The sequence below is a fragment of the Narcine bancroftii genome, chromosome 11, assembly GCF_036971445.1.
Source record: "Narcine bancroftii isolate sNarBan1 chromosome 11, sNarBan1.hap1, whole genome shotgun sequence".
NCBI classification, from domain to species: domain Eukaryota; kingdom Metazoa; phylum Chordata; class Chondrichthyes; order Torpediniformes; family Narcinidae; genus Narcine; species Narcine bancroftii.
The window spans coordinates 7,990,039-8,002,141 of record NC_091479.1 but is presented as its reverse complement, the minus strand read 5'-3'; the positions used below and the strand labels follow the sequence as shown (position 1 = coordinate 8,002,141).

The 12,103-nt window shown below is 41.3% G+C and overlaps 1 protein-coding gene across 15 annotated transcripts in view; it reads right to left on the bottom strand.

Moving 5' to 3' along the window:
• Positions 1–12,103, bottom strand: part of ppip5k1a (diphosphoinositol pentakisphosphate kinase 1a) — a 184,893-nt gene that overhangs the window by 21,451 nt on the left and 151,339 nt on the right. For 10 of the 15 annotated variants that reach the window (XM_069902475.1, XM_069902469.1, XM_069902468.1 and 7 more), the window contains 2 exons: positions 9,433–9,558; positions 2,762–2,824 (listed from right to left, as the gene is read on the bottom strand). The exons of 2 other annotated variants lie outside the window; for them this stretch is intronic. In XM_069902475.1, coding sequence (XP_069758576.1) covers positions 2,762–2,824; positions 9,433–9,558 — 189 coding nt within the window. Of the gene's footprint in view, positions 1–2,761; positions 2,825–3,241; positions 3,372–9,432; positions 9,559–12,103 lie in introns of those variants that run through there. 3 more of the 15 variants (XM_069902478.1, XM_069902479.1, XM_069902482.1) reach the window with 2 other exon arrangements.

The window sequence follows — 12,103 nt, the reverse complement described above, 5'->3', positions numbered from 1 at the left end:
GGAGTGACCAAGGTCTGTCTTGAGTGTAAATCTGCATTAGAAACATTTATGCTCCTGGCAAGAGGGAGTACGAGATTAAGAAAGCAAACTCACATGTCGGTCAATTAAGAGGTTTCCCAGGTGTCCAAAAGCTTTTAAAACTTGTACTTGTGTGGGGTATTTTATATTAGGACATTGCAAACTTGAGAGGGCAGACATGTACAGTTTAAGGTCTTATCTAATATCTGAGAGTGAATCATATCACAGAGCTACACTGGGGTGACACCCAAGACTTGCGTTCAAGATTCTGCTGTGGAACTTGGACACAATGGGAGTGGAGAAGGCTCCTCACTTGGACACATTACTAGTGATGAAATGAAAATATCAAATCGCTTGTCATGAACGAAATGCAGGGATTGCAGATGGTATTTAAATCATGTTGCTGGCACATTAATAAAACGGAAGTCAGATTGATGTTGAAGTCAGGAAGTTCTGGAAAACCCTTGGTGACACCGTGCAGGCTGTAAATGCATCTTAATTCTTAAGCTTCAAAATATATCTTCCTAATGAATGGTGAACATTTCCAATAGAACGTAACAGTCAATCTCAGTCTTTCTGACACAAGGCATCAAATTCCATCCAAGGGAATTTTCTCCCTTTTTATACAGCAAATCCACACACTGATCCTGCAGGAACAAGGCAATATGGATCAGCTAATGTTCACAGTTGACACTCCAGCTGAAAGACATCTGACTGCATCAAGAGAAGGGAAAGTGCCACAGTGAGAAACTCAATATTGACCTGAAAAATGAAGGCCGGGAGAAAAGTTTCCACTTGTGTAGATAGTAGGACAATACTTTATACAACTACATAAAGTTCAATGAAAATGGGCCTCCACGACAAGGTGGGAGGAACATGGCAATGATTGTAGACAAGTGGAAAGTGACTTGGGTCTTTTCTAAGCAACGAGAAAACTCACTCACACCACTCAAAGCTTTAACCCCTTGGGCTTCCTTGTCCCTGTTTTCAGGGACTACCAACAAAGGCATATACTTTGTGTCCCCGTTTTCCAGGACTGGTTTTATACCCAACCACCAGCTGGCTCATCATGGTATTCCAACTGAAGTTTACCCATGGACCCAGTGCAGAGTATATATTATGAAAGGTTAAAAATGGCTGGAGTCCAAGGGGTTAAATATGCTCCACACAATGAAAAATACATGTGGCCAAGCACACACCATTTCTTTTTAAAAACAGGAAAGCAAAGGCAATTCTACAAGGGGGCCTCTTGTCTCTCAGCTCTGGGAGGGAGGGAATGCAATGCTTTTTCCAAAGGTCCTTTGTACGGACGTTTTGAGGATGTAACCTACAACTGCACCTCATTCACCACCTTGAGAAGAGCAGGAAGAGATTGTGATAATTAATGGAGAAAAATCAATGCTGATTTAGAAAGAAACTGGTGTTCACAAAAAGAACAGAGCTTCCCAGTCACAAACAATAGTATAAGTGATAATGTTTTGTAAAACCAGTTGATTGACTTTTTTCTTGGTGCAGGCACTTCTATTAAATGAAACATGCAGTGAGAAACAACCTCAGTTAGAGGAGATATTTGGCAACAAATAAGAAAGGGACAATAATAATGGGTTCAACCTTGATGCAAGGTCCACAAGTTGACCACCTCCATGATATTATAACAAATATTTTGACCAAAATTTCTAACTTAGATGGAAACTGGGTTTTGGGCATGAAAGTCAATACTCACAGGCTGTTGTGAATGGATGCAAATGCCAGGAGGTACAGACGAGAGCATTTTCAACTTCGTTTCTTCTCCAGTCTCAGTGTTAGTTTGATGCAAAAGTGATTGTATATATTTACCTTTCGCTGGTCACCTTCATTCTGAATACATTGCAGCACACTGGAGTACAGTCCCCCACCACCTCTCTCCTGTGCCCATGAGAATCACAAAACTCTTGGCAAAGGAGGCTATTCAGCCCACTGAAGCCATGAACATGCTGTGGCTTACAGAGGTATATTTTCCACACTGTATCACTGCCATTGTAATTCTGATGTGGGGCACGAGACCTGGTCAACAACTGTCCTCCCTTTCCCCCTCCCCCCCACCCACTGTCTCATTCTTCCCACCCCCCCCCCCCCCATCCTCTTTTGATTGCACATTGGCCGAGATTATTTCATTCAGCACACAGCATCTGGTCCGTGTGGTTCAGCAGCACTTATGATGCCCTCTGATTGTGGTGCCAAGGTTCGAAGACTTGAGCACGGTAGGCTAGCCGAACAATGTTCTCCTCGCAAGGACACCAGCCTCTCTGGTGACCTTGACCACCAACTGACCCATTGGATAGAAAAGCCGAACATGTATCCCAATACCTGCAAAAAGACAGCCAAGTTCTCCGATGGTTAAATGGACAGTGAAGTAAAATCAAGAGGTGTAAATAGTTGTTGGTGAATTTTTCACAACAGGTGAAATGGAATGATTGACTGCCATTCTAAATTGATGGAGGTTTATCGGACAGAAAAGTCACCAACATAAAAGATAAAAATGTGTGGAACTGTTCTTGGAAAGAAGGATCACTGAATCATACAAAAAGATTATAGTGTGGTGTTGAAATAGTTTAAAAAATATTAAAAGGAAAAAAAGAAAGACTGTAGTGGACATTTAAAAGATTTTTGTTTCAAAAAAGCACAAGTGCGTCTAAGAGCCATGCAAAAACAAAAAGTCAAAAAGTTAAGACTGTAAAGGATAATTGAAAAGAAGCAAACATACCATTAGTCGGATGCTTTGCAAACGAGACAGAAAATCTTTTAACGTCTGGCATAGATAACATTTCTGAGGAAACAAAAAGGACTGAAGTTAAAACTAACACTTCAGTTTTAACACAGAACTTGCTACATTACATGACGGGGGGGTGGTGACAACTGATTGAAAAAAAATGCAACCCTCACCTTTCCTCACCTGGCCCCCTGCAGCCACCCTCTGTAAGGTGGTGGTATTAGGAGAGATGAGGACTCTAACATAGATTGCACTGCCCTGGTACCTTGGAGTCAGCAAGGAATCCTCTTTGTCCATCCAATAAATCGCATTCTGGTCCAAAGTGGCCACAAAGGCAGCAGGTTCAGAAGCTCCTTTGAGTATTGAAAGTCATCCTAAGTTTGGGGGGGAATGGGGTTGGAGGTGGGGCGTAGGGGCAGTTTCAAGTGCAAACATTCTTAGAGCACCAAAGAAGAAAAATGGGTACCTTGAACTGCCAGAAGCATCATTCAAAGAGTCAGCGTTCTTTGTGGTGTTGATAGACCCATTAATTGTGCTGGAAAAGGTCAGATTTACCATATCTTTGGTAAATGTATCACAGTTCTACATTTGGCCACAACAAAACCTGGAGCACACAAAAGTGAATTACCTCTGGGCAACAGCTCTGCACCAGGTAGTTTTAAGTTTGTTTTCAAGGAAACAAATTGAGATTGCATATGTTCTACTGCGAATCATCTCAAAGGAAAACTGCAAACAGACATTCATTGTGTGCATTTGATGTGTGCAGAACTGTCCTTCAATGGGCACTGCCTAGCAAATTCTCCTGGCCCACTCATCTAGGAGATTGCTGCGGAGTGACAATGTCACCACAGTTGGTAAGATACAATAATAGATTTACGTTCACATGCAGCTGAGAGAGCAGGTGGTGGACAAGACACCAGGTGGGGTTTCTAACCATGAGAGAAGCAGGCTTAACCACATCAGGAAAGCACAGAATGCCATTCCATTCTTCACAGCTTATAAAATTCACTGAGATTTCTGAATCAACTTATTATTTAGTATCAACAGCTCATATTAACTAGGGAAAGAATCAAGAAATAAATACAAGAACAAAAACAATAAACTGCACACTTCCTCAAATAATTGGAATGGGCATAGCCAGGAACTATTTTTCCAAAAGTATGGAATGAGCAAAATAATGCAATGGATAATAATATACTGGACACTCAACCAACAGCACGGCAATCAAATCAATGATGAATGAAAAAGCTGAGGTAAAGGCTACTCAAGTTTATTCACCCTGCTCCTCTTGTTTTACACTGAGCGCCTGTCTCGGGGTCATCACTGTCTATGTGACACTGTCACATGCAAGTCTAGACGCTGTGCGCAGCCTCCCCAGCAAAGAGGAAAAGCATAAACAAGGCGATCGCGTTCACACTCTATGATTCCATAGGCGTGTACAAAGACCAACCGGCAGAAATAACAACGTCTTTCTCGTCTGTGATCAGAGGTAAGAAAATCAAAGATCAATTCTTTACTCGGTGTTGAGACTAAGCTTAATACCCTTACACTGAATTAAATCAGGACAAGGTCCAACCAAGGACAAGGTCCAACCAAGGACAAGGTCCAACCAAGGACAAGGTCCAACAAGCTCCTCAAGGTCAACCAAGGAGCTGGTCACTGACTTCAGGAAGTGGGGTGAAGCACGTGGTTTTGTCAGAACCAATGGTACTGAGGTGGAGTTGGAAGAGAACCTTTAAGGTTTTGGACAGGAGTATCACCAACAATCTGTCCTAGTCCAACCATGCTGATGCTATGGCCCATTGTCTCAACTTCTTTGAAAAGAAATTTGGCATATCCCTTACTAATTTTCATAGACGCACTGGAGAAAGCATTTCTGTCCAGATGCACCAAGACTTGGTGCAGGATCTGCTCTGTCCATCCTTCTGATGATAAACCGCTTTGAGGAAATGTTTACGTTTAAAAGATGTTTTCTACATACAGCTCTGTAACAGGCCCTTTCAGCCGTGCCTCCCAATTACACCCAATTAACGTACAACTCCTGTACGTTTTGAAGGGTGGGGGGAAACCTACACCGACACGAGGAGAACATGCAAACTTCTTACAGACAGCGCTGGATTCTAACCCTGGTTGTTGGCACTGTACCTGCATTGTACTAACTTGCTGCATTAAAGCTCGAGTTAGCTTGGATCAGCTCTCAGTTCTCTGATGACAACCAAACAGTCTATTAGGTGCGATAAAGCTCTCTAAAACAGATTTTTCAGATGCTGGCTAGCGTGAAGCTAAAAACAAAATAAAAAACTAATCTCAGGAAGGAATAAAGTAATAGAATTAACCTGAGTTTTATGTAGGCTCGCAAAAATATTGTTGGGTGAAACGAGTGCAACGTTAAAGCAAAAAGATGAGCTACGTGGAGGAACTCTGTGGGTCAGGAAGCATTTCCATTCTCCTGCGTGGTGTTTTTAAACTGGCTTTACGATGCAATTGTTTCCCATGCACGAATTGAAAGGTCCAGCTTTACGGGCCTGGAAGAGTCCAGGTTCATGAATCTCATTGCAGTGGGGAAGAGAACCAGCCAATGTTGCAATTCGCCAGCTGGAAACATTTACTTTAAACTAATCTAGATCCATTTTGATTGTCGGATTACTGCAATTAAAACTGTCACAACGCCATTTCAACTGGATGCCAATAATTTGAACAGTCTGCAGAGTATTGGAAGAAAAAGGCGAAAGCGATATTAAAAACCACAACAGAATGAAAGATCATACTCATCCCTGGGCACTCAAGCAGCATTGACAATTTAATTATAAAAAAAGTAAGGAACCAACAGATTTCTTGCCAATCCTTTCAGTCTGCTCTAATACATTTTGTATTGCTCCACAGCAGCTCAAACAGCTTTGGACAAAGTACACCATTGCTACAATAAATTACCAGTCCTCATGAGCTGAAACATTAATAGCTGGATAATATTATCACTAAAACTTAATGGCGCTTTATATTTTCTCATGGATGGGTGCACTTTGCAAGCCCAGCAGTAACTGCCAACCCTACCTACCCTCAAGAAGAATACGGTTGGAAGCAACTTGAGGGTCAGGGTTATACAGCACGGAAACGGCTCTTCGGCCCACCACATCTATGCCAAGCCTTTTGCCCATCGACCCTCATCCGATGTGACCACATTAGGTCCATATTCATGTACCGGTCTGACTACCTCTCAAACGTACTGATTGTATCTGATTCCACCACCTTCTCTCACAAAACTTTTCAGCTATCAACCACTCTCCATTTAAAAATAAACTTTATTCCCCCAATCCCTTTTAAAATTCCCTCTCACCTTATACCGATGCTCTTGTTTTTGATACCCCTACCTTTGGAAAAAGACTAACTACACCATCTATGCCTCTCACAATTTTATGAACCTCGATCAGATCACTCCAGAAGGAACAAACACAGCTGAAGCCATGAATCATGCCCTTCTTGAATGCTTGCAGCCCAAGGGGCAAAGACACCTCTATCGTGCTCGAGGGAGACTCTGGTTTGAGAGCCAGCAACAAAAAAAAAAATTCCAAATATTTCCATGTGATGATCCAAGGTGCTAATGGTCTTTTCATGAATCTGCTGCCCTCCTCCTTCTTGTTGTCAAGGCTGAAGTAACCTTCTGGATTTGCTGCAGTACATCTTTTAGACAATACGTACTGCATCTGCTGGTGGCGAAGCAAATCTGGCTGTGGTTTACCCTCCAGAAGAGGCCAGTGTACTCATCTCACACCTGACATTCTTTCTCCATTCATTTTTTGTTGTGTTGTTGACAAGGTTACCCAACCCTAAATAAACCCACGGATGGAGTAGGGAACTGCCTGTTGAATTGCTGCAATTTTTCTCGTTAAGATACGACCATTTGGTGCTTTAGGTGGTGGAAATATTCAGAAGGTGATTCACAATGGAGATGTTAATTTTTTTTTTAATTTAAATTTAATTTAGATATACAGCATGGTAACGGGCCCACAAGCCCTTGCCACCTAATTACACCAAATTGACATAACCCCTGGTAGGGTTTGAAGAGTGGGAGGAAAATGGAGCACCTGGAAGAAACCCACACACACAGAGGGAGAATGTCCAAACTCCTTACAGACAGTGTGGGATTCAAATCCCGGTCCCGATTGTTGGCGCTGTAACAGCATTGCGCTAACCGCTACACCGTGTCTTGTGATATTGCATTTCCCAGATCTGTGCAAAAGGAACACAAGTCAACAGTTGTCCACAAGATGCCTTCCTTCCCTACATCCAGATACTTCCATAATATTTTAACTCAACTAATGCAAGCAGTCAGAAGACCAACAAGTACCTTATCAAATATTTCCATGTTGCAATGAACAAAGACTCACACCAGCAGAATACTCATCCTTCCCAGGAATGCCTAGACTATTCTCTAGTAGAGTGACATGGGTGGCATGCTTGGCGTTAGCACAACACCTTTACAACGTCAGTGAGCGGGGTTCAAATCCTGTTCTGTCTGTAAGGAGTATGTATGTTCTCCCTATGCCTGCATGTTTTCCCCAGGGGCTCTGGTTTCCTCCCACCGTTTGAAACTTACCAGGGTTAAATTTAATGGGGTATAATTAGGTATGGGCTTGTGGGCCGAAATGGCCTGTTACCGTGCTGTATGTTTAAATTATATACAAGTAATTAAAGCTGCCTTTTCTTGTGATGCCCAGATCCCAATCGTCAGGTCAATTATGGATCTTAGGAGTTTTTTTAATTTTGTAACACTTCAGCTCAGATCTGATCAATTAAAAATAACAAAGCAGGCTTTGGAAAACCAAGTGAAACACCCCTTCCACCATCCAAATACGTGCATTGATAATCCCCAGACAGACAAAGAAACCAGCAATGCAAATCATTTGTTAGCTCTCACTCACATTTCACAGATAGTAGTGACAAGACTAGCTGCTGAGATTGACATCTGAAAAACTTGATCCTTTCACAGCAAATCATATTTCCCTCAATGGAAGGGGGAGTAAAGGTGTCAAGTTGTCCCGCCTCACTATTAACATAATGATTGACTACTTTACTTTCATCCCCGAGTATAGTTCACCATCACACAAACTAACCACCAATCATTACCTGTTGACAGGTGACAGATTTTGTAATTGGTGGACAACAGACTCTATTTTATCAAAACATGGTCATTTACCTAAATTAAACTAAACATCCGAAAACCTGTCAACCACGTCCCTAATCTCAGTTTTCTCTGTCCTCCAAGGCTCCCATATATTTCTCCTAAAGGCACTAATTCTTCATGATGTGTAGAGCCAAAGGGGACATCAATACCCCAGAGCACAGAGCCCTGCAAAAGGTAGTGGACGCAGCCCAGGACATCACGGCCAAAACCCTTCCCATCATCGAGAATATCTACAGGGAATGCTGCTGGATCCACAACACACACTATATTCTCGCTGCTGCCATCAGGAAAGAGGTCTCGGTGCCACAAGACTCGCACCCCCAGGTTCAGGAACAGCTACTACCCCTTCACCATCAGACTCCTCAACAACAAAATCAATTTGGGACTCATTAGCCTTACTTTTGCACTTTATTGATTTTTTTTCCTCTCAGTTTGTTTACATTTCTTTATTTGCTGAGTACAGTTTCTTTTGCACTACCATTAAGTTGTAATTCTGCCTTGCCTGCATTAAAAAGTATTTCAGGATTGTATGTAATGTCACGAATGTATGAAAAGGTAGTGCAAGCAATTGGCCAGTTGTCGAGCATTAGTCTGGGTGTTCACACCAAGGACAGCAATTTAGATCTGCATCCAATCCACACAGTAGATGCTGAACAACAGCAGTAGAATGATGGAATCTTGCAGTATTCCTGATACTCCACTGAGAACATCTAAACTCGTGATAACATTGTGCTGAACTTGCCTCCTGATCACAGACCAATAAATCCTGTTTCTAGTTGGTATAGAGTCAACTAACTAAAGAATTCTAGGTTTGCCACATTTCTCCTCATCAAAACTAGTTACATGAATTGAGTAATATTATGTGGTGAAAACTAATAGTACAATAACCACAACATTTACGATATTTTCCCTGACAGAAGTATAATTAGAGATAAGGTAACACACAAACTACTGTGAATAATTTATTAGAATGTCCTAACTCATTCGTCCTAAAGGCATCTTCTCTATTGACTCTGGAAGGACACCTTTGGGAAGCACCTTGTGTGATATCACAGTATGATAGCTTGTTCGGGTTCTGTCAGATCCCACTGTCTACCACTTTACTGGAGATGCTTTTGAGTCAGAGCTTCATAAAAATAACAGGTAAGGAAAATGGATGGACTGAGTTCCACAAAACCACATCACTCAAATACAATTAACTTGGAGCAGCTCTGTTAAAGTGAGAGACAGAGAGACTTGGCAGAATGAGAACAAACTGTTCCAATTATTAACACTGCACAACTTGCATCACAATTAGACAGGAGTTAGTGGTTTTGAATGAAACTTCAAGATTTTTTAAAGAAATCATTCCCTCATAATCCCACCCCCATACTGCCCCGCAATAGGAAAAATTCTTACTGAAATGGTTTGCATGAAATGAGCTCTATGATGACAGTATTTAGATCTCTTCCGACATTGATGAAGCAGCAAATTGAAAACCTACCATCCTTCAGAGAAAAGTAACTGGAGCCACTTTTCCTGCGGTGCGAGCGGGCGTAGTCTTGGAGGTTGGGGGCACTAGAAGAGCCACCAAGTACTGTGGTACTGAACAAACCAGCACACTGGGAACCTGCACAAGATGGTTAGGTGTTAGGTCAAAAGGAAAAAAAAGGCTTAGTAACAATTCCTCATGCAACATGCATTTGTAAGTTGGACTAAACATACATCCAGTAAAGGACAGACAGGAGATAAATTTTGCAAATAACATTTAGAAACTCTTCAGATTTTCAACACAAGGTAGGAAATGCATTAAAACTACAATTAAAATTGAAATAAATTTCATGACCATTGAGGTATCTGAAGACAAAAGTTTCCAACTGCACCCATGACCACTGGTGCTCAGGTGTGGAACTACAGTCAGGACACGGCGTCAGCATGCACCGTTTCACCAGAATCTTGGCCCTCTAGCAGGAAGCCAGCCATTTGGACTGGCTCCACCAATCACATCATAGCCATTTAACCCTGGCCTTTACCATCCAACAACCCAAACAAAAACTGTCAATCTCAGTGTCTAAGTAAGCAGAATTAAATATCTTGATAGGTACTAATGAAATACTCATTCCATTAAAGAGCTTGACTGAGAAGCTCCTCCACTTCTTGGAAGTGGGATGAAGTGTGGTTGGTCAGTGCAATGCATATCCCACCCACAATATCTGAAGATTCTCAACCTTTAAAGCAAATAAAGTTCCATTTGTTTTCTTCTCAACAGCCTCATAAGAGTCCCCTCCTGAACAGAGAAGTTTAACAAGCTATTTGATGGACCTTCTAAATTCACCAGTCTGGTTCACAACTGAAAAATATCATTGGGTTGAAGCCTCAGAGAAAGCAATGAACCGCTGAACAGCGTCCCAGTAAAGAAAGAGAGGGTAAAAGAACACAGACAAAACATTTAAAACACAATTTTATTCATCACAAGAAGAAATAAGAACATGATTGTGGATTATCCCCTCTTCTAAAGAAATCCACTAAGCATATACCAGATTGTTATGCAATGCCAAAATGAAAATTGATTTTACTTTGAATGTTTTCATTTTTATTAATAGCATTGGATCAAAGAAAATCTCCCAAACCATTGCTCCAATTTTAAAATATGTGTTCACAAGTTCGTTTTCAGCATTTCTAATATTGTGACATTTTGGAGATTTCTTTAACCAGAGTGAACTGAAACACAACAAAAATAAAATAAAATCAAGATTCGAAATGGCAAGAGTGATTCAACATTCAACCAAAAATATCAGCGTGCATATTTCCTTTATTTTACCAATCTTGTTCTTGGCTATTACAAATGTACGGATACGGACTAATGGGGTGCTGTGGAGGATTCTCCTCCATTAAATAATTGGGCTGAACTAGTTGACCAAGGATTAAACCTTTCTTCACTTATAGCAAAAACATAACGCAACAAAGCATGTACTTCAAGATATGCAACGGTAGAATATGAACCATCTAAAATTGCTCAGATTGTTAAAAAACAGACAGGTCTTAAGATAAACTACTAGATGGAGCTAAGGCAGCTTATCCAAAGTCTGTACGGTGCACTGTAAATGGCAGCCAGAGATGCAGCTCCAGGTCACTTACGCAGTAATATTCATTAGAAATGGGCATTGAGTGGAATCACTGAGATTGGCCCTGGCAGAAACAATGTTCTTCTGTGTCAAATGGTTAATTGACACTCAAGGTCTCGACTTGCATGCAGAGTACAGAGAAATGGAAATATCTACAAATATAGAACTTGTTCTTATCGGTCGCCTTTTTCAGAAATCTGGACCATACCAACCCTGTGAATTGCTGAAGTGTGCCTGATTGTTTTTTTTTGAACTGATGCTCTCATGTATTACACAGGGAGAGCTTTTTACCAACTGAGCCATCGCAGGCACAAAATTTTTGACCACTGATTGCTGTTCTGAGAACAAGTCCAAAAAGACCCTGGCCTCTACCCACTGCCAGCGATGTTTCAACAAGAATAAAGAGCCGAGAGCACTCCACAATACTTCTCTTCTATCATGCCATTCACTTTGGAGCTTAAATTCCCTGAAGGATACAGCATCAATGCCAAAATTTAAACAAGGCCTTGCATTCCATTTTGGCAGCTGCACGCCGAGTGAGAGGTTTGGCAGTGCTCTGAATTTTCTTTCAAAGTTTTGTTGTAACTACAGGAAAGAAAAAGACCTCTCATTGGAAAATAAAAAGAGATGGAAAAAAAACATTCACAGACAGTTTGCCAATCTGAACCCTCACATGACTGCCCGGGACGGCACAACCATGCCTAGGGCAGCACATGAATGTGAAAAGCAGATTTCCAGACGGCTCCTTGTACAGTAAAACCCATTATCCGCAACTGGCAAAAAAAAAAAATCGCAGCAAATAGGTAAAAAATACTTGTTTAAAATTGGCGCTTCTCACTGTTAGTTTACCGATCACGCAGCTTCACGCAATCGGCAAATTCACTTATCCGGCATCTAACAATGCCCATGTGTGTCAGATACCAGGAGTTTTACTGTATCTATTTGGATGACTGAGTTGGACAGTGAGAATGTCCACAGAGATGAATTTGTATTTGTATAGGATGAAATATTATCCTGCACATGTTTGTCTATATTCTGTCTGGTTGTGTG